At 47.6% G+C, this 22,913-nt stretch overlaps 1 protein-coding gene across 3 annotated transcripts in view; it reads right to left on the bottom strand.

The window, feature by feature from the left end:
* The window catches only part of dgkaa (diacylglycerol kinase, alpha a), a 34,524-nt gene that overhangs the window by 3,129 nt on the left and 8,482 nt on the right, over positions 1–22,913 (bottom strand). Inside the window, exons 2-22 of one of the 3 annotated variants that reach the window (XM_035381090.1) lie at positions 18,590–18,692; positions 17,500–17,576; positions 15,325–15,469; positions 14,728–14,802; positions 14,474–14,523; positions 13,727–13,801; positions 12,788–12,904; positions 8,916–9,033; positions 8,472–8,560; positions 8,151–8,270; positions 7,731–7,829; positions 4,248–4,337; positions 3,302–3,375; positions 3,131–3,205; positions 2,396–2,481; positions 1,806–1,895; positions 1,531–1,691; positions 1,359–1,423; positions 628–718; positions 166–352; positions 1–76 (exon numbers count right to left, since the gene is read on the bottom strand). In XM_035381090.1, coding sequence (XP_035236981.1) covers positions 1–76; positions 166–352; positions 628–718; positions 1,359–1,423; positions 1,531–1,691; positions 1,806–1,895; positions 2,396–2,481; positions 3,131–3,205; positions 3,302–3,375; positions 4,248–4,337; positions 7,731–7,829; positions 8,151–8,270; positions 8,472–8,560; positions 8,916–9,033; positions 12,788–12,904; positions 13,727–13,801; positions 14,474–14,523; positions 14,728–14,802; positions 15,325–15,469; positions 17,500–17,576; positions 18,590–18,665 — 2,036 coding nt within the window. In that variant the 5' untranslated portion in view covers positions 18,666–18,692. The remainder of the gene's footprint in view (positions 77–165; positions 353–627; positions 719–1,358; positions 1,424–1,530; positions 1,692–1,805; positions 1,896–2,395; positions 2,482–3,130; positions 3,206–3,301; positions 3,376–4,247; positions 4,338–7,730; positions 7,830–8,150; positions 8,271–8,471; positions 8,561–8,915; positions 9,034–12,787; positions 12,905–13,726; positions 13,802–14,473; positions 14,524–14,727; positions 14,803–15,324; positions 15,470–17,499; positions 17,577–18,589; positions 18,693–22,913) is intronic. The other 2 variants (XM_035381089.1, XM_035381091.1) reach the window with 2 other exon arrangements.

Here is a 22,913-nt window from a genome sequence, read left to right on the forward strand (position 1 = left end):
TTCAGTCCAGTGTAGATCTGTCCCATCTCCATGGCGCCCTCTAGCCCCACCACCTCCAGCCGCTTGTCACTCAGGTCTAGAGGGGGAGGAGCAGGGAACACACTGTAAGGCCTGCCATTCGTGACAGGTGACATGGCCCATCGTGTGGCCTTTTTGCTGGCGTACCTTGCTGGCTTGTTTTCAGGATGTCTGGGTCCACGATGACCTCTGGGATCTCCTGATTGGCCAAACCCTTGCTGTCCACCCTCTTGACCTCGCCCCACAGGTTGGAGCCACCGTGCATGCTGGGAATGTTGAGGATAGCCACACCTTCCAGGGAGAGGCTGCTCAGGTCAAGGCGGGTCCCACAGCACTGAGGAAGAGAGGCACTACCAATCAGCACAGAGGGATAGAGAGGCACTAGCAATCAGCACAGAGGGATAGAGAGGCACTACCAATCAGCACAGAGGGATAGAGAGGCACTACCAATCAGCACAGAGGGATAGAGAGGCACTAGCAATCAGCACAGAGGGAAAGAGGCAATACCAATCGGCACAGAGGGACAGAGAGGCACTACCAATCAGCAGCACAGAGGGACAGAGAGGCACTACCAATCAGCATCAAGTGAAAGAGACCAGTCACCCTCACCTCTATAGTGAGACACTCTTTCAGCTTCTTGCAGGAGGCAGAAATGGTCTCTGAGGTGGCAAACTCAAAGTACCACAGCTTATTCTTCATTCTGCGGACACAGAGAGTACAGTGAAGACAGGGTTAGAGAATGAATGCAAATCTTGTCTATAAAGATACAGTTTTTGTGGGTTGTGTTGAGCTGTGTTGGTGGGATCAGATCTGTGGCTAGGGAAATGGGATCAGAACAGAAAGATTGCAGGTTTGACTCCCAGGTGGGACACTGCCGTTGTACTCTTGAGCAAGGTACTTCATCTGAACTGCTTCCGTAAATATCCACCTGAGCAGTGTTACTGAGTCTCTGGTATACACAATAATTGGGTTATAAAATAATCTGTCTGAAGCTTTTCTGCTTCCACACACTAATTCACAGCTCATTTACAGCAGGTGCAGCTATGTCTCCAATGCCAGACTCATGTAGCCCATGTGGGTTTGTTCCTTCCCTTGTAGCAGAGAAATCACCAAGCAACAAAAAAATCAGACCAAGCCAAGGGAGGAGAAAGTCCCATGGTGAAAGTGGGGGTGATGTTTAAAATGACATCGACTATTATGGAGAGTTACATTTTTTTCCATTTTTTTTCATTCAAAGAAAGAAAGAAAATTCGAAGAAAATCAGTCATTGGTGTTGGGGGCATGTCACTCCACCCTAACCCCTCCTTCTCCATCCTGCCCCTCTGCTCCGCCCACCTCACCTGCTGTTGAACTTCTGGGGGTGCTTCTCCCGCATCATGTGAAACCGGTGGGCAATGGAGGCGTCCTGCCCACACACAAACACACACAGCCAATGGGATGTCAGAGCTGCTCGGGGCCAGCCAATGGGCTGCCTGCGAAAGGCGCGGGTTTGTGTGCCCCGGGCCCACTCACCACTCCGATGGAGAAGTAGTTGTTGATGATCTCGTAAGGCACGGGGTCCCCTCTCTCCTGGCTGTCCTCGGGAATCACCTGGACGCTCCAGCGGTCCATGAGCACCTGGGAGCTGCTCTCGATCTCCTTCAGGATCCGCCCCAGATCCATCCCATCATACCCTGCGGGGTCACACAGGGAACATCAACGTCCATAAACTGACTTTGACGAACACAGAGGCGGGAGTCGGAGTGGGACGCGCAAAATGGGGACAGAGGAACAAACCCGGCCCTTACCTCCGCCCCATCGGAGACAGCGCGCCAGGTCGTTCCCAGTGCCCAGGGGCAGCACGGCCACCGGGGGGCGCACCAGCAGCTGGGCCTTGTCTGACAGAGAAATATTGTGTGTTATTTCCAGAAAATAGTGTTATTTTCCCCTTTCATTCTGCCCTTTGATGCCTGGAAATTGTATTGTTTGTTACATAAAATGTCTGGAGTTTACATGAGGAGGACATTTCTAACAATACTGAACTGTAGGAACGTCAAATCTTAATAGTCAGTAAGAGGATTCAAAATACAATGACGCAAAAAATATTTTCTGCTGTCAGGAACAATTATCACAAGAAGACTGTACCACCCCTTCTGTAGTGACAGCTAGGGAATTCATGCAAGAAAATAAAAAATAAATACTTTGGCTTAAAATAAAACTGTGTTGTGAAGACAAATCCACCAGGTAGATTCTATGGAAAATTCCACCAACCACAGGATTGTGGCTTTCTGGAAATACCGAGCTGTGAATCGTCCAATGAGCCTTTCCTTAGAATAACACCACTAACGTAGCGGAATGTTCCAAATCTGCGACGATCGGGGGAGGGGAGCTCTCTCACCTATAGCGTCAAGAATCCAGCCCACAGTTCCATCCCCCCCGCACACCAAGATCCTGTAGTCCTCCAGGTTCCTGAAGAAATGGAGCCTGCCCAACACAAACACAATCAATCACAGAACAAGGACTCATAACTGAGTCGCTCAGGCAGAGAAATGTAATTAATGGGTATTATTGATGAAGTGCAACAGGGAATGACAAAATGTCCGACTGACTCATTTTCAACACAAAAGCTTATTATCGCTTTATGGAAAATAACGGCTCCCTGGAAGCTATTTATCCTCTTGTGCGTCAGTAATTTCCAATGAACTTAGTCCATCAACAAGAACCTTTAAGGTATCTTAATAATATATGAGTAAAATCTTATCTCCAAAGACCCTGGCATCACAGAAGCACAGGGGACTTGCAAGCAAATCATGTGACATTTACGGCTTCTGACAACCAGCTATCCCCAGTTGTGTCGCCCAGATAATCAATTTGGTTTTTAGGGTTGTTAGAGTGCTTCAAAGCTTAAATGACAACACTAAAGGCCAGATTTACGAAAGGTGTTGCAAATTGCAAAAGATTTTTGCGCATATTTTTGTTTTTTCAAAGCTTGATTTCAATCGCATGCGACTGTGTTAGATGCATTAGTGTTCTATTGAATGTTCATTATCTTTATTCAATTTTTAATGTGTGATAGTAATGATCGTGTTTATGGCTGAACCGCAGCGGACAGTGAGGCTGCTGCAGGCCTTACCCAGGTCCTGGTCCTCCGGTAGAGAGGTTGTACACTTGCCGCGGGTTCAGCAGGTACTGGAATTTGCGCAGGACCCTGGAGGGGACACAAAGACACACGGACGGTGACACCGTGACCTCTGACCCAGACGTGCTGTCCTATGCGAGGTGGTGGGCAGGTGCGCGGCCTCACCTCTCCCCTTGCTTGCCTCCACTTTTGGGGTTCACGAACACCAGGAGGGGGTGTGTGTGTGGAACAGGGCTAATCTACACACAGATAAGAGAGGGGGGTACAAAAAACTCCTTTCAGTTTCACACGCATGCAAGAGCAAAACAGGAAATGAGCTGGACTGTGTAAACTTTCAGATTCTATAGTATAGACCAAGGATCTCAAACTCCATGCCTGGGGGTTTTTTGATTACTAAAATGAAAGCAAGAAACCAGAAACCAACCTCCAGGACTGGAGTTAAACCTGTAGACACTGCAGCCCTCCAGGACTGGAGTTAAACCTGCAGACACTCCAGCCCTCCAGGACTGGAGTTAAACCTGTAGACACTACAGGTCTTTTTTAAAAAGACTAACCATATGGTCAGATCCTGCATTCCTTCCACCTTCACTATTTCCTAACTAAAGGAGGTTCTGGATGGTAACAGGTCCCATATTGCAGTTTAGACTATTCATGATGATGCATGCTCAAGGACAGAACATCAAATGTCATTGCATGTTGTTCTGGGTGCACTCCTTCATGAATATTCATCAAACTGATAGACACACGCAGATACATCAAAAAGTCTGAAAAGTCTTAGCTACAATGATAAGGGTACAGAACTTCCAAAGTTAACAATATTGAGCAGACCATCTAATTATTTTGCAGGATCCAAGATGCTATGTGGCCTATTGTGAGAGTGAGTGTGGGAGTGTAAGCACCTGTGCGTTATTGAGCTGACTCAGACTCACAGAGGCCATACAGTACCTGCAGAACCTCTGCGTTATTGAGCTGGCTCAGACTCACAGAGGCCATACAGTACCTGCAGAACCTGTGCGTTTATGAGCTGGCTCAGACTTTACAGAGGCCATACAGTACCTGCAGAACCTGTGCGTTTCTGAGCTGACTCAGACTTACAGAGGCCATACAGTACCTGCAGAACCTGCCCATCCGGTGTGGTGTTCTGCAGCTCACTGTCCTCCGCTGCACTGGAGCAGCCGTTCTTCAAGCTGTTGGGCCTCTCCTGCACCACAGAGAGAGAGAGCAAGAGAGTGAGAGAGAGAGAGAGCAAGAGAGTGAGAGAGAGAGAGAGAGAGAGGGAGAGAGAGAGTGAGAGAGAGAGAGAGAGAGATGCAATTAATGCTCAAAATTTAGAAAATGTAATTTCTTGTTCCCTGAGGTGGGAGATCCATCCATTTTGGATGAGGATCTGGGAGCGTCTGTTTCCCAAGCCATTAGAAATTTTAATGTTTACATTTGGGGGATGTATTAAACAATCTGTCAGAATTACATCAAACACTGTAGACATATTTGAAAAGAAATGAAACACAAGACATTGTGGCTCTCTGACCTGAGTCCTTGTTTGATTCAGATTTCTCACAGACGCTCAGACTAGAGTCTACAGCAGCGCATGAAGCCGATTGGCTGCTGATGAATCCCATATCCCATGTGCTGCTCATCCAAATTAAAATAAACCCTTTCTAAAATAATAGGCAGATTTCCCATTAACGTTATTGAATCACAACTTCAAAAATAGTTGCGAGCAAAAAACTTGTCTTCTACTTTATTTGTGCTTTCGGCAATAACCTGACACCGAGACCCATTTTTCAGTTTAAAAACTAACTGCACTCAGACAGCCCAGCCGAGGAGCAGCCTACCATGCAAGCTAACGCAGCGCAGAAGATGAAACACGACCTGACCCTCGCACAAAAACACCCTGTGGAGGCTGATGTGAAGGCCAAAATGTGCCGCACCATTATATCTGTGAGCTCCGTGTGGAGACTCTCTCTCCTCGAAGGCCCCTTTGTTTTTAAGAGGTCAGTTTAAATTGCGGGTTGCAGCTAATGTAGCACTACAATGTGGATAGCGTCACGACTCAGAGCACAGGACAGCCCCTCTAAATCCTGCCCGAGGGCCAGTGGCCATGAAATAGTCAAAGCTGCTAAATCTCACTGGGGCTTAGTTTATTCTACGGAACATCTACGGATAATATGTGTGTATATATATATATATATATATATATATATATATATATATTCAATTTCATTATATATAATTTGCTTCTTCTTATTATTATTATGCATATGCTGAAATATAAATTAATCTATGTCAGTATCGCCAGCTTTGTATGAGGGTGAGTGGGAACTACTTTTCTATAATTTTGTGTAAACTGAGATATCTTCATTGGAATGAGGTAAAAAAAAAAAGGGAAACAATTGCTTTACACAAACTGTATTTATGATTTATACTGAATCAATAAAGTGGCTTTCAACATGAAGCATCGGCTACATGAAACATACCCATAAAACGCACACAAGAAACCAAATAGCAATGTTTGTCACAGCATAATTTAATTAGCCTACTCAGTGACGTCAATACCATGCACACCAATGACTTAGTCTGGTTAAATGCTTAGTGGGACAATTTCTTCCAGATCATTGATTAAATTACATTATAATCAAGTCTGGTCAGCTGGAGAGCCCCCACCCCCTTTTCGACGCTTGAGGTAAACTGAAGACCCTTTGGTCCTCCTTCTAAGATCATTTCATCATGTCCTAACATCTGCTCTGTGTCAAGCAACACCTACAGTACATTTCTGGCATCGTGTGTGACTGAGCTCCATATCGGAGTCCTTTCTGTTGCAGGACCTCCAGCTCTCGTTTAGAAGACCTGACGCTCGCCACTCTGCCTGACATTATTTTAGCGCTTTTCCACGCGTGTGGTCTTGGATTTTCATGCCATCATACACTGTGATCGCTAGCCGCTTGGGTGCGGTAGCGCCATTACCTGATTTGCATCAGTGCTTTCGTGAGTCATGCCATGAGTCACTAATATGTTTCGCTGATAGCGGCCGCAGCTGTTGCACAATAGGCAGCAGGAACTGCGCTTGGTATTTTTCTTTGTGGACCTAGCTACCCCTTTCTAAAGAATTTGGTTTGCCGCGGAGGGAGATCCTAATCCTTACAGGGGTCAGGGGAGGCCACCGAATTACGCTGTGCCCTAGTGGATAAAAATGAGAATGAGCAAATCCACAAGAATTCTGCAATGCACACGAGTAAGATTTCAGAAAAGGATTCAAATAGATGCAAATTTCATGTGCATCTATAATTCCAGTGTTCATTTTTTATTTCACAAACCCATGCTTATGTTTCCTTGTAGTACTTGTGGCTGTTTTTTGACAGCACAAAGAGTCAAGTCATTTGCTTAACTGAATTTTCAGGGAGAAAAACGTCATTTAACGTCATAGAGATTCAGGCCCTGACGCCGTCAAAGAGGCCTGTGACTGTAATCTGCCCGCAACAAACGGACGCCTGTCATTAAATGCCATTTCGCTTCAAGCACAATTGATCTAATTGCAAGCTGCAACTCCAGGGCCTTATGAATATAACATGATTTTGCAGCGGTCTTGTATGCAGTTGCTTGATAGTGATGCCTCATCAGCATTCAAGAGGTATGCAAGTGGGGCGGAGAATCGTGGAAAAGAGGAAAAAGTTCTCCCTGAAATGAGTGGATCTTCTGTTGGAGACATTAAGTGAATGAATGGCTCTCTGTGGCCATTGGGGACAATGCACAAAGCGAGGACACTGGCAGGACTGAGCGCGTCAATGGCAGTCCTCTTTGTGCGGAAGACCTCAGTAGCCATCCAAACGTCACAGGCACGTCAGAGCCTGCTTCTGCTGAGTGTCACTGAGGGTTCTGTCTCTGTATCAGCACCAGAGTGTGTGTGTGTGTGTGTGTGTGTGTGTGTGTGTATATGTGTACATATGTGTGTGTGTGTGTGTCTGTGTATATGTGTACATATGTGTGTGTGTGTATACGTGTGTGTGTGTGTGTACATATATGTGTGTGTGTGCGTGTGTGTGTATGTGTGTGTGTGCGTGTGCGTGTATGTGTGTGTGTGTGTGTGTGTGTGTGTGTGTATGTGTGTACATATATGTGTGTGTGTGTGTGTATGTGTGTACATATATGTGTGTGTGTGCGTGTGTGTGTGTACATATGTGTGTGCGTGTGTGTATATGTGTGTGTGTGTGTGTGTGTGTGCCCGTGTGTGTGTATATGTGTGTGTGTGTGTGTATGTGTGCGTGTATATGTGTGTATACGTGTGTGTGTGTGTGTGTATGTGTGTACATATGTGTGTGTGTGTGTGTGTGTATGTGTGCGTGTGTGCGCGTTTATATGTGTGTGCCCATGTGTGTGTGTGTGTGCGCGTGTGTATATGCGTGTGTGTGTATGTGTGTGTGAGTGTGTGTATGTGTGTGTATATGTGTGTGTGTGTGTGTGTGTGTGTGTGTGTATATGTGTGTGTGTGTGTGTGCGTGTGTACATGTGTGTGTGTGTATATGTGTGTGTGTGTGTATGTGTGTGTGTATATATGTATATGTGTGTGTGTGTGTGTGTGTGTGTGTGGATACCCTACCTTGACAACGGGGTAGATGGCCCAGGGGGGCAGGATGTGGTCCCTCAGAGGCCCACAGTTACACTCGGAAGGCTCCTGCGACACACACTCATCATGCCTCTGCAAGACACAAACACTAATCAGACCTCACCTGTAAGTGCCCCAGTCCTGTAACTGTTCCTCACTCAGGCCCAACCGAGCTCTTTCATTCACACACTGAGTTGGGCTCCCAGCCCACTCAATCTGGCCACCTAGTCATCTGCTAGTGTGGCTGATGGTGGGTGCTACACATCATTGCTGTTTTCAAAGAGTTTTCCCCATTCTTTGAGATAGTGAAAGGCGCTATATAAATGCATTCTGTTATAATCAGTAATAAGGATGAGTGGATGAGCCGGGGCCCCTGGGCCGGGGGGGCTGGGGGGGCCGGCTCCTGGCCCTCACCATGCTGTGGCACCAAACACAGCGTTTCCCCGTCAGCCCATGGTAGCTCTTAATCTTCTTCTGGCACCTGTCACACTTCCCAGAGTCACAGTTCCCTGCGACCCAGTCATGAGCTGCTATCTGGAGTGAAGACAGACAAACAGACAGACAGAAGAGCAGGCATTAACATTAAAACCCACAGTCTCTAAAGGTAAACCACACTGAGCCAGAAACAGCCGGAAATATCACATTAACAAAATGACAGAATCTGCACATAGGAAGTATCATGTATTACATAAATCTTTAAAAAGTCTTTCTCCTTTAAGAACCCCGCAGCCTTACCCCAGTGTCTTTTTTGGATTTGACGTAAGTGCGGGTGCAGGGGGACGGGTTCTTGTTGGCACAGCGCCCATGGACCGTATATTTACAGCCTGAAAAACAAATATCTTTGAGCAAAAATCTCCAGTTGCCAACTACATAAATTAAATATTAGGTAATAGACAAGAATGAAAGTGTGTATGATGGAACGCAACTAGGCAAGCCAGGCATTGTATTAAAATAATTTCAAGGAAAAACTTCAGGTAGAGCTTAGACAAGATTTCCAACAAAATTAACCAAGCAACAGAGGGGCTCCAGCAAACCAGCATGCACAGCAGGTGTCTGGGTCAGAGTCTGTGGTGCCGCCGCTGGTGTAAAACTGAATGCACGGAAGAGGCTGTGCAAAATGAGCTTCGTTTCCCTTGTGCTTATGCATGCTGCCCTCTTGTGGCGACTCCCGGTACTCACACGTGCAGCAGAGCCCTTGCTTGCGCAGTCCCAGCAGCATGCTCTGGCACACGTTGCAGTACACCGGCTTGTTGAAATGCTTCATCCTCCAAAGGTGCTGCCCGTCTTTTTGGGTCATCTGATGGAGGGGCGAAAAGGAAGGGCGGCATTCAGCTTAGGCAAAGTTTAAAGTTTTTTTCTAAAGTATATCTTGTGGTGAAACAACGCATACTGCAGTGTGCTTTCCGGTTCCTATTTGTGCGGTTGAACTGTGAATGCGTGAACAAATAACGTAGTGGCCGAAGGAACCATCAGTATCGCCCCCAACAAAGCGCAGTTTCATGTCATCAGTCCCTCCTCCATGTTGTTCGTACAGAGAGGAAATGACAATGTGCTCACATCTGTCGCTAAACGAAAGCTAGCCCACAGAGATCTTCCTTTGTGTGCAAAAAAACAACAAAAACAGTGCATCGAATTTGCTGCCAGAGAGAATTTCAGCCATTTTGTTGGCACCTTCAGATCTAGCAGTGATGAAGAATCCATACAAGAAATTCATACCTTTCTTTCTCGGAGTACAAAAATATAATAAACAGAAAACCCAGCAAATATATCTGGAAGTACATGGCTTGCACTCCTACTTTCCCTGCAGTTTTGCACACTGGTGTCTAATCGCACTTGTGCTGTGAAGAATGGTGGGATTTTGCCCTTTTATATTAACAGGTCATTGTGGACTCAGCAGTCTTGCTTAATTACCAAGATTGCCTGTGGCTGTTTAATGCTACCATTCCTCCGGTAACAGGAATGTGCTCCCGACGCTACTGTGCACAACCGTTTGTTTCCAGCAGGTCTGCTGATAAAACAAAAGGTCCCATTTGACAAATGCTGTACACTTCCTGGTTATTAACCTCACTTGTGGGAACAATGAACAGAAAACAAAATACCAAATGAGAAATCGGTTAAATAATGCTAGAACCCTTTGGGACATTTTTAAAGCTTATACTCTGGGTAATAAGTTTCGGTTCCTTCAAGAGGTTAGATGATTATGGCAAGCCCAGTTTGGGGACGACAAACAATTTTGAAGGAAACGCTGGAACCGTTTTAGATTAAAATAAAAATGCCAAATGACAATTGTGTGTTCCCAAGGGAAGTGAAATAAGTCATCCGTGAACTTGAAAGGGAGGACATGGTTTCTATTAGGAAGCCCTGCAGCCTGGTTAAAATGAGTCAGTGCGCTCCGGTCCAGCCTGGAGCAAACCACTGCGTGGGCATGCGGCAGCCGTGACCGCGGCAGAGCCAGGCCTTCCTGCCTGCAGCTTCACAGAGAAAGGCCTGAAATAGCGCTGCGGAGGGGAAGTCCCCGGCCTTCTGGGGTTTCACAGCCGGCGTCGATGCGCGCAGCCAGCCAGTGACAGCGAGCTGTAAACGGCAGGCATCTGTGGCGAAGACGTGACTTTCTCTCGTTTCTCCCCTGCGCCGTGAGCGAGCCGTGAGCGAGCCGTGCGAGCCGCCAGCGTTGAGCGGCAGCGCCTGAGCTTCAGGGCACGGGCCGAAACGCCGCCGCTCGCACGCCCGTGAAACCACTGCTGCATTTCAGGAATGCTGGCGGTTTAAAATACCCAAGTGCACCCTGGGCAAAGGCTGTTTTACGCTTTCTGGTGGTGCGCGAATGTCCATGAATGGCTGGTGCACCCCTATTAGCTTCAGAGTATTTTTATTGCGTTTTTAACATGATAGCCTGTCAGTACACTCCAGAGCAACAGATGGTAATATGCACCAGCTATCACCTCTCTCAGTTCAGAGTTAGACGATTCGCCAGGGTGACGTAGCAGTGGAGGCGTTATAAAAGTCGTTATAAAACCTCCCCAGTCCTTCCAGTCAACCAATCACACCATGGGACACTCTGTAGCAGGGTGAGGAGTTTTACCATGTGACCCCACTGCCCCAACTGGTGTATGAAAGCATAAGCATAAAAACACATTTTTAGGAATAGCATCTCTGCCTGTGTGGCCCTATGCTGAACACAATTCTACAATGTAAAGGACTGCAGAGGAGGCTGGCTGGCGAGTGGGCGTGTCCTGCTGTCTAACGGTGCCCAGATCATGTGGCCCACCAGCTCATGCCAACACATGACCCCGCCCCACTCAGGCAGCATGGATGTGAGGGGTCAGTTTGACATGGAAACCCCTGCTGATGGTGTGGAGAAGGTACTGAAGTCAGTGTCAGTGAAGAGAACAGGAGAGAGAGGGAAGAGAGAGAGAGAGATGGAGAGAGGGTGAGGGAGACAGAGAAAGGGTGGAGAGATGGAGAGACAGAGAGAGAAAGACTTGCTTGTGTTCCCAATAACAGGGTTGTGAATTGCTCGGTAATATGTCTCTGGTTCATTTGCCTTTTACCTTAGATAATGTATGGCCCTACATTCAAATCTGAAATTCACCCTTATTTGCAAGAAAAAGAAACTAAAATTCAAAGTTCCAAGGAGAGACCTGTTTGCAATTTCAAAGTGGCTAGCGATGCTGAGGTCTCATCAGAAGCAGTTTGTGAAAATTAATGTTTTCAGTAATACTCATTTGAGCATCCCGGAGCAATACAAAAGGACCCTCCTTGGGTTCGTGATTTTGTTTTTCCCTCACAATTCATTGTTGAGCTCATTGAAAGTCAGCAGTCTAGTAATCAGAATAGCTGGAGTAGTTGACATAAACCAACCTAGTGTTGTCACAACATAGCTTGGTTCAAGATAGCTGCACTCAAGTGCTAGTAGCTGCCCAAAAAGCAAATTAAGGTCAATTTTGGGTTTCAATACAGGACCATGTCCAAGGTAAAAAGTAAATGAACCAGTCATATTACCAAGTGCTTCACGTCTCCTTTAAGGTTTAAAGTGTGTGCTCTGTGAAGCTCCAGTTTAGCAAGACAGCAGTAACTATATGCACTACTGTGGGTGTGCACATTCAGGAAGAGGAAAAGGAACACTTTAAATCACCAGCTTTAAACTGCAACTCCCGTACCCACACTTACGTTTCTGGACCCTTCGCTGCTTGTCTTGGGGAGACTGATGAAGGCGCACACACGCATACTCATTAGCACCGAGCCTGTCATCAGCGCGCTTCCGCTGCCGACGGCATTAACTGCCAATAATTCAAAATCAAAGTAGCTCTGCGCCCCGGCATCTCATGAATATTCATGAAGATGGGAGGAGGGAGCGGCAATGAGGGGGAGGTATGGAACAAGAAAGTGAAGAGAGGAGAAACTGCAAAGGATGGCGAGGAGAGCAAGGGAGGAGGTGGAGAGACTGATGTGAGAAACAGGCAAGGAGAGAGGTGGAGGAAGAAGCAAATGGAAGAGAGAGAGAGTGCTGCGTGTAGAGCGCTGAAAGTGTTCAGTGCAGGACTGAATGTGTTCAGTAGTCAGAAAGAGAAGTGTGCAGTGTGCGCAGTACAGAATGTGTTCAGTAGTCAGAAAGAGGTGTGCAGTGTGTGCAGTACAGAATGTGTTCAGTAGTCAGAAAGAGACGTGTGCAGTGTGTGCAGTACAGAATGTGTTCAGTAGTCAGAAAGAGACGTGTGCAGTGTGTGCAGTACAGAATGTGTTCAGTAGTCAGAAAGAGACATGTGCAGTGCGTGCAGTACAGAATGCGTTCAGTAGTCAGAAAGAGACGTGTGCAGTGCGTGCAGTACAGAATGTGTTCAGTAGTCAGAAAGAGGTGTGCAGTGTGTGCAGTACAGAATGTGTTCAGTAGTCAGAAAGAGGTGTGCAGTGTGTGCAGTACAGAATGTGTTCAGTAGTCAGAAAGAGACGTGTGCAGTGTGCGCAGTACAGAATGTGTTCAGTAGTCAGAAAGAGGTGTGCAGTGTGTGCGGTGTGCAGTAAAGAGTGTTCTCAGCACTTCAGGCTCTCACCTTCAGTCCCAGCAGCACCAGCAGGGGCACGTTGTTCATCCCTCCCTCCACCCACTCCTCCAAGGACACCGTGCCACTGCTGTCAGAATCGATGGCTGTCATCATGTCTTTCAGCACCTGGCCAATGACAGTGCACAGTCAGCGGTCTACCCATCCAATCACAGGGCACTGCGAGCGGTCTACCCATCCAATCACAGGCCTCTGTCAGTGGTCTCCCTTCCAGGGCCCTACGACCTCACAGCGCTCCTTCTCGCAGTGCTGGAATCATCTTGGCGTATTTTCATTTTGATTGTTGAAATAAACCATGGACTTCATTTCAGCTAACCAGATTCGGAGATATTAAAACTCTGAAAGTCGTGTCTCCAAAACAAACACACATTCAGAATAAGAATAAATGTCAATAAAACTAAATGTATAAATTTCAATAATCCAGGCACAAAACCCCAGATAGTGCTGGCCGAACAGTGCAGCCTGAACCAGAGCATTTATTTTAACAGCTGTCCCAAAGGGGGGGGGATCAGTACATATTTCATAGAGCGAAGACATTGATTTCCCTGTTTTACAGAGGCGAAGCTGTGTGTGTGTGTGTGTGTGAGTGTATTTGTGTGTGTGTGAGTGTATGTGTGTCTATGTAGGTGTGCGTGTGTGTGTGCACAAGTGTGTGTGTGTGTGTGTGTGTGCATGTGTGTCTGTGTGTGTGAGTGTGTGCATTAGTGTGTGTGTGTGTGTGTGTGTGTGCACAAGTGTGTGTGCGTGCGTGTGTGTGGGTATGCGTGTGTGTGTGCACAAGTTTGTGTGCGTGCGTGTGTGTGTGTGCGTGTGTGTGTGCACAAGTGTGTGTGTGGGTATGCGTGTGTGTGTGCACAAGTGTGTGTGCGTGTGGGTGTGTGTGTGTGTGTGTGCGTGTGTGTGTGCGTGCATGTGTGTGTGGTCCCTTACCGGCCTGAGCTCAGTCACATCCCAGCCCAGGTAATCTGCAGCATGCATCATTTGGGCTATAATCCGATCAACTTCCTGTGGAAACAAGGGATTAAAAACCACATCAGGGATGCCAAAGCTTCAAAGCACAAAAAACAGGGCCGGTGGTAGAGACTGTGTTTTCACTGGGGCAAACTGGGTGCATTCGCTTTTGGCCATTTTGTGAACAAAAGGCGTTGCGAAACATACTACTCTTAATTTATTCGACCAAGAGCAGCAAACAGGAAACATCAACAGCAGTCACTGCCACACTGTTCTGAACGCCTCTAGTGGTGAAACATTGGTACTGCAGTTCCCTTGGGGGTGGACTGCCAAGCCAGTGACTTAGTCAGTCGATCAGCTCTGTGAGTGAGTCAGGGAGTGAGTGAGTCACTGCCAGAGTACGGGACACATACTCATTTATAGCTCATTTACAGCGCTGCCTCCTCATCTCACAGCCAGAAACTCCTACACAGCAAATTCCACATTTCCGTCCACACAGCGCTGCAGTGAGTTTCCCAGCCCTCTCGCAGCTGCGTGCGCGGTGCGGCCCTGACACGGCCGCTGGCCTGTAGCGCTGAAAATATGATGCGCCGGCACCTGGCCAACCGTAAAATTGCCTTGAAATTGGCTTCGCGCAGCAGGTCATTCTTAACGGGCCCGCCACTCATCTGGGGCTCACGGTGACTGGGCTGTGGGCGAGCGGCGAGGCGCGTTTACTTCTCTTACCGAACTGTCCAGGACTCCATTGCCGTCTTTGTCATACAGTTTGAAAGTGACTGAAACAGGGAAGAAAAAAAAAAGGTTTGGTAAGCACCTGTACTGACTGCAGTGGAGGCAATCTGAACATGGTAAGAGGCCTGCTCTCCTCTCAACTGAGAGGACAGTAGACAGAGGGCCGGGGGAACGATGGGGTAAACGGGCACCGTCGCACAGAGGAAAGCTTCCATCTCGCTCGGGTCCCTAAAGGTTTGGGGACTCACACTCGAGCTTCTCGCGAGGCTGTCCCTCTTCCAGCAGGGAGAAGTAACAGGAAACGTCCTTCAGGAAGACCTCCCCTTGAAAAAGAGAACGACACGGAGGGTGAGCACGACACAGGGGGCCACGAACTCGGCAAAAACACGCCGACCAGCGCTATCGACTACAGCCACAGTGCAGAGGAAGGTGGCGAGGAAGGCACACCGCGCCTATCAGACAAACAGACACACATTGATTTAGCTTTTTAAAGATTAAGGCTGTTTGTGCTCTTTGTGCTGTTGCTATCAGGCGGTCTGAGCAAAAGAAAAGGTCTGATTCTCACATACTGAACACTGAACAAGACCTCGTCTGTAATAACCCGCCCCGGATGTAATGCCAGGGTGAGCACAGTGATTCAGATGCACATTATCAGGCTGTCATAGTCGTGGGACGGGGGGGGGGGGGGTTATGTTCATAAACAGGGTGGGGTCACAGTGGTGAGAGGAGTAGTTATGCTTATAAATAGAGCGGGGGTGCAGTCATGGTTGTTCCGGGGGGGGGGGGGGGGGGGTGTTCTGTTTACAATCAGGGTGGGGTCACGGTTGTGGGAGGTGTGGTCTCACTTTCAGTGGAAGGCTCCGTTCCGTCTGGTCCGGCGGTCTCGGAAGTCTGGAAGGAACGGAAGAGGCGCTGGCAGAGGTCTGCTGGGAAATCCTCCACCTCCAGGTAGGCCTTGAGAAAGAGCCGGAAGCCCTCCTCCTTAATGCACTGCCGGGGTGGAGGGGGGGACAAAAGAGACGTCAAGACATAGGAGGGAAGGTCATTACTGTGGAGGCCACTCCACAGGGGAGAGACAGAGGAGCTGCACACCCACCCATCTTTCCCCCAACACTGCCAGCACCCGCCGAGCTCAAAGCCAGAGGTTCAGCCACAGACACGCCTCCTCAGCCAGCCCCGCCGACTCATTCACATCACAGGTATGAGAGAATAAAAACCCCAGGGAAATATTTTAGTTGGACAGACCAAGCTTTTACACATCAAAGAGAAATAAGGCCTGTGGGTTTGCTGTGTGGTTGGCATAACAACAAAGAATGACGTGGTTGTTTTTCAAGCAACTTAGTCCGCAAGCTATAATCGAAGCACCTTCAGGGTATCTATGTAAAATCCAAGCTGTAAATCTGTAAAGTAAATTACCAATTATTGTTAAGAGAACATTATTCATTGCCCTGTTAAGATCATGAGTGTACGCACTCCTACGGGTAGGAAAACAATGGTGCAAGTTAACACTCTTTAAAAACACGTAAGAAAACTTTCCTTTGTGAAATGACTGAGGTTAGGTCAGTTATGATATCACTGTCATCACACTTCTGACTGCGGTTGTTCTCCATGCTTGCATATCATATTGCACCTGCTATTTTCCTTCGTGGTGAGCAGAACAATGTGGTCGCTCGTAGTTTCATTTGTTCAGCATCAAGCAAAACAACCGACTGACTGGAAGGCAGCGATCAAAGTTTGCTGACAGATTCCCAGGGTTGCCTTTCAGTGAGGTGTTAGATGACGTCTCTATTTAAATTTGAGCCATCCTAACTATCGGTTTTCTCAAAACGAAGCCACCCGACCCCGATTAAGCCAGCAAGCTTCTTCACCGCTGACACTGGCCAAAGTCTGCTGCCACCTGCATCACTGCCAAAGGCCTCTCGCTCCATGTCTCAAACCTCAAAGGCGAGGCGTGTTTTGGGGATTAGTGGGCATTTGGCCTCCACGGGAGGGGAGGTTTCCCGCGGGCCACCAAGTTCGGGCACAGCACGGTACGTGCTCCAACACATTTATTTTCTCCTCCCCGCATAATCCTGCATAGCTTTGCCTGTTAATATTTTAAACTAAGTGCATTGCCACTGTTCGAAAGCATGATTAATTCCGTGCATCTGTCCTCAGGAGCCATTTGTTCAGTCGGAGCTGTTAAAGAGGACAGCCGTTCCTGCCGCTGTGGAGCCTCTGCTTCCTGGTCGGAGTCCATTTCCATTCTGAGAGACCAGCTGCATTTACAGCCCCATCTCGCTGCTGAAACACCCTTATCTTTTTAGGAGAGTGCAGCCAAGCATACGCCCTTGAAGCACATGCTGCAATCTGCTGCATCTCTTCACTTATTGCACAAAGCGTCTGCCAAATAAACGTAATGCTGCAGTCCAGCAGCTCAGCCAGGATTGGAGCATCTTGGGATGGCTCCTTAGCCAATTTACACGCCACCCTGCAGGGATGCTGTCCATGGTGTGCAAAGGAATGTCATGATTTGACCTTGGGGCATGTTGCTATGCTTGAACCAAGCATCTTAGCAGGATGAGCCAATCAGTAGCCCAATTCAGCATGTGAATCAAACATGGCCCTACATGCAGGGAGGGGCCAGCCTCTGTGTAGCCTCAGAGGGGAGTGGTTATTAAGGGGTGCACCCAAACCCAAATACCACATTCACAAATGGACAGACACTGTGTTGCATAAATATTTTTTTCTGCCCAAAGTTGACCAATGACATCTAAAGATAAGACCAGTGGAAAAAGTGAACATTAAACATAGAATGAAACAAGGTTAATTTTCTGCACACAATAAAATAAGTACTTTAATGCATTTCTCAAAACATTGTGAGATGTATGCATTACATAACAGTGAAAGATGAACAGCCCCCCTCCCTCCACCCTCCGTTCCCATTACAGGTACAGACATCTCTGTCGCAGAGTCATCTCTGCGTGCAGTGGGCGTGGTCACAGTGGGGGTGTGGCCTAACAGGAGAGAGCGGGGCTCACCTCTCCGTTTCGGTGCTGAGCCAGCTGGCCGTCTGCATCAAACTCCTTCATCACGTCCTTCACCTTCAGCCTGCAGTCTGGAGACCAACAGCAGAGAGGCAACCCTAACGCCTCTGCAGGAACAACACTGGAGCAAAGCGTCTGCACAGCACTCTGAAATCCCTCCCTGCTAAGCCCACTTTCAGCTATCACATCCAACAAGCAAATCAGAGATTGTGCATGGGCATGCAGGCACACACACACACACACACAGACAGACAGAGACACACATACACAAACAACACACACACACACACACACACACACACAGACACAGAAACACACACACACAAACATACAGACACACACACACAAACACAGACACGCAGACACAAACACGCATACTTAGCAGCCACGTAAAAAAAAAAAAAAAAAAAGGATACACCAAAACAATTGGCTCAAACACACACACACACACACACACACACACTTTAATGACAAAATGCTAACACTAACAAATGTGCGAGTGGAAAGAACAGAAGATTTCAGGAACAGAATAGACACAGCATGCTCATATGTGTGTCAGACTAAGATACAGCACAGGTCTGTTTTCTTCCTGTGACTTCCTTTTCTTGCAAATGACATTTTTAAACAAATTGTCAACCGTAAAGGGATTGCCCTCAGCAGGTGACCGAGCTCCATCTCACTCTCTCAAATCAAATTTCACAAAATGTCATCCCGCCAGTGTGTCAGAAATTGAGCTCATTTGGTTTCTTGCAACCATTCGCTTTTAAATGAAGCGACAAACATCAAAACCGAAAGAACAAAAGAAACAGACAAGCGTGTCTCCCCCGATTGACTGATAAGCAGCTCGTTGAACACGGCGTGGGCGGCACAGTGCTGGTAGAGCACGGAGGAGTTCAAAAAAATGCAATCTATCTGTGCAGTATCATATTCCTCCACACAGGAGAGGGTGGGGGATAGGGGGGTACTCAGAGCTAGGGGGTGGAAACAGGTGAATGTGAGGAGGGGAGTGAATAATACTAAGTTCTGGGGGGGTGGGGGGGTTGAAATAGGGAAATGGGGGGGGGGGGGAGGTCGCAGCACTCACAGTCAATGTACTGCTGCAGCTGGATGAAGTCCACAGGACTGAGCTCCTTCAGCTCAGTGTCAGTGGGAAGGGACATGCTGCTGCCTGGGCAAGGAGACACCGCCTGTGGGGGTACGTGGTGGGGGGGGGGGGGTTACACCAAGTGCACCAGGGGGTGTTCACAACCCATCACCCAGGAACAGTGCTGAGATATTGACCCCTGGGGGGCGGGGGGATATAAATGTAGGAACATGGACTACTATGGCCAAGAGGCGCAACACACGTGCTGCACCTGCCCAGCCACGCCCCCATCCCCAGGGGCCAAATCACAGCATCGACACACAGGTACAAGAGGACAGTGAGAAACCCTCTGAAAGAGCGTGCAAGTGAGAGAGTGAGTGAAAGTGGAGAAGCAGTGTCATAAGGGGTCTACCACAAAACCTAAGGGAGACGAGAGATGGGAGAGAGATTTCAGGGAAGACATCAAATTTCCGATTAATTTTTTTGGTCAAAAAAATATTTACTTGATGAAGTACATTTATTTTATGGACCAAGAATACACTAAAAAGAACATTTCCACATTCAGATGTAATGATGTTTCTTTAAAAGCCAATTTAAAAAATTAATCATATCAATGCGTGCACTTTCAGGAAATAGCCCCGGCGAGGTTTACACAATGCGTTCAGATGCGCAATGAATCATTTTCCATGCTAGCCGCATGGCAAGATAATTACCACCACATTTGCTGGCTTGCTCATTTGTGTTTCCACCAGATAGCATAAAATAATACCATACACCGGCAAAAGGTGCAAAAAGCGCACCAACGCCCACAAGGCCAGTGTGAGCGGTGCTGCAGAGGCGACGGTACGAAACAGTCGCTGCACTAACTTTACCTCGGGGCTGTTTTCAAACCGCGGGTCTGCAAGGCCGTGTTTTGAAGGGGTTTTCCTGGAAAAACAATAGCTCGCTAACCCACGCACAAGTAGGCTTTCTGTTTGTGAAAGGCTAACGGAATCCTACGAGGAATGTGGGCTTTCATATTTTTCTTCGGTTCTTTGTTTTTTTTTTCATCCCCTGGAAAAATATGAGTCATTTCTAGGACACTCCAGGACGCTCTCAGCTCATGTTGTTTCAGTTGTTTTTTGCACCTCAACCTTAGAAACTGAGACATATGAAAAATGTAGAGCTTTCTTATTTTGCAGGAGGTACATGCATGTTCCGTTACATTAAATTACATTAGTCTCATATACCCAGAACGTCTCCCAATGGAAAGAGAGCATAAGTGTATCCACTGTGAAGGCTGTGTGGTGCCAAAATACTTAAAGTCTAGCCACGTTTAATACTTCGGCTTACTGTAGCTCACAGCCCGTCTCCATTACGGTAAGAGGGAGGAAATGCAAGAGGACGACAAAACCAAAATGCAACTTCAACTTGCTAACTGTGACACTCACATCAGGAATGTAATTAAATATCTAACAAGGTTTTACACCGCTGGGGTGCTCAGGACAGCAGGATGTTATGCCCGGCTGAACAGTCAGATAAACGTGCCTTCCACATTCAAAGCAGTTTCTTTTTTTTTTTGGATACATCCTGCCACTGAAAACAAACTTTTTTTATTGTTTGACTACAGCAAGACGTGGATAAGCAGAAGCAGGGGAGCCGCAGAAGTAAGGTCACAAAACACCCAGGAAGAGTTCCTGCACAAGCCAAAGGGAGGGAAGGCAGACTAGACCCCTCGGGTATAATGCACTCACAGGTGTATTGCACTTATAATATGGACACATCAAATTCCATCAGCTCCCAAAGAAAATGAACCAAAATGTCCATTCTTACTGAGAAAATGAATTACTGCAGCGACAAAATTGAGAGGTAACTATGCTACGTGCCACACAAGATGGAAAATATTTCCCTTCCCAGATTTTGTTATTTGTGCGACAAAGAAACCAGACTATCTGCTTACCAGTCTCCACCCGCTGCCATGAAAATGATCTTTCAGCCCCATTAATTTGCAGATTTCATGTACTTCAACACCTTGCCTTAGATTGCTCAAAATTGCTCAACTGCTGTCAGGCCAGTCTTTCCAATGACTGGTGACAGCCCACTGCAGGAGAACCTTTCAATTGTGTTTGCTTGCGCCTGCTGGCTCACCACAACCTAGTCAATAAACATGAAATTACATTATATGAAGGCATCCAGCAGAAGCTCTTACCCTGAGTGACTTACATAGCCTTGTTTTTGTATGCACTCAGTGGCCACTTTTGGGTATTTGGTACAACCGCTCATTAATGCAAATAGCCTGCTCCTTCAAACAGCGAATCACGTGGCTGCAGCTCAATACACAAAGCATGCAGGCATGGTGAAGAGGCTTAGTTGTAGTTTGAAATGGGCAAGAAGTGGGATCAAAGCGATTTTGACCGTGGAATGGTTGTTGGTGCCAGACGTGGTGGTTCCAGCAACGCAGAAACAGCTGCCCTCCTGGGTATTTTCACGCACTGCACGTCTTCAGAATTTACAGAGAATGATGCGGTAAATGCAGACTCGTTCAGTGTAACTGGCCCACAAAAGCTCACATAACAGCTGACTACAAAGTGGAAAACCACGCGGGTTCCACTGTGGACACGTAATGACCAAAACTGGATGACTGAAGATTGGGAAAATGTCACCTAGTCTGACCAATCTAGATTTCTGCTGAGACATGCAGACGGTGTGGTCAGAATTTACAACATGAGCCCATGGATCCCTCCTGCCTGGTGCCAACAGTACAAGCTAATGGTGGTGTAATGGAGTGCGGAATGCTTTCTTGCCACACATTAGGCCCCTTAATAACAGCTGCACATCATTTAAAGCCACAGCAAATGGCATATTGTTGCTGATCACGTGGCTCTCTTTACTGGCACAGTCTGCCCTTTTTCAGATACTGCCAAGCACCACTAAGCACAAATCATCTCAAGCTGGTCCCATGAATATGACAGTGGCCTCAGTTTACTCCAATGGCCGGCACAGTTCCCAGATCTCACCGCAATAGAGCACTTCTCGGATGATGAGGTGGAACAGGATGAGTCTGCAGCACAAAAGTGTGGCCGAAAAGTCTGCAGGAACTGTGTGATGCTATGGAGTCAGCATGGACCAAAATCCCTCAGGAACATCTCCAGCACCTTGCTGAATCCACATCACATCACAAATCCACAGGCTGTTCTGGAGGCAAAAGGGGGGCCTACCCAGTACTATATAGGTGTACATAATAACTGAGTGCATGCATAAATACATTAATCCATATATGTACACACGGACAGACAGACACACATATATATATATATTTATACGTACATGCTGATCAGCATTTGCAGTTGGTGAGTGTGCATGCAGCCTGCTTTGTGAATGTCAAGGGTGTTTGGAAACCTCTCGACAGGCAGTGTTTGTGTATGTGTTTTCGTGAAGGAAAGCCCATACCCACAACTTCTCCTTTTTGGCTGCAGTCGCCTTTCTGTGTTAGGGCACCACTCTTAAGCAAAAGTGTCACAGTAACATCATGCATTGTCCCCTAATGGGAGCCTCCAGTGGCTTTAATTCCTGTCTGCCTGTGGAACACCATCGTGACCTCCAGGCAGGAGGTTCTGGGAGAACCGTGGGAACACCATGCCAACAGTGACACCTCAGAGGCATCCAGTACCATCTCCCTATTGGCTCCTGACAGATTGAGGCTGTGGTAGGTGAACCAATGTTGTTGATCATGATATTTCCCTTAGACTGCAGCATCCACACCCAGTGGGTGGAGTAACACCTGAGGTGAGCCTATCTCTGCTTTCACATTACACATAAAGACACAAGGGGGCCACTGGGTGGCCTGTCTCAATAAAGCTCCCATCTGCTTTTGAGTATAATGATGCACAGATGTAACTGTGCCAGTGTTGGGCATGGACAGCAGCCCCACAAGCCAGCACATAGCAGGCTGGCACAGGGTCACCCAGGCAGAGAGATGTGGAGTTGGTTTGATGTCACCCCGGCTCAGTGGGAACATACCTAATTGCCCCAGGATTTTATACCTGCTTGCATACAACCACCAGTCATTCCACAGGGGACTGGGGTGCCATATGAGAAAATAGAGATACCTGCTAACTGGAGGGGACACACTCGGGAAGGTGCAGCAGGCGGGGGGGGGGCGCAGCCATTGGGTTTTTGGGTAGAGAACCGCTCCACCTCTCCGATCAATCACATTATCTGTGACCCAGACAGGATTTTTACAGGCACGGCCAAGGATTTACCGGCAGGATTTAGCGCTGAACGATCCAGGATAGGCCAAAGAGACGTCCTTGTTTGGGAAAAGCCATGCCTCCTAATCCCAGGT

The sequence above is a fragment of the Anguilla anguilla genome, chromosome 11, assembly GCF_013347855.1.
Source record: "Anguilla anguilla isolate fAngAng1 chromosome 11, fAngAng1.pri, whole genome shotgun sequence".
NCBI lineage: Eukaryota > Metazoa > Chordata > Actinopteri > Anguilliformes > Anguillidae > Anguilla > Anguilla anguilla.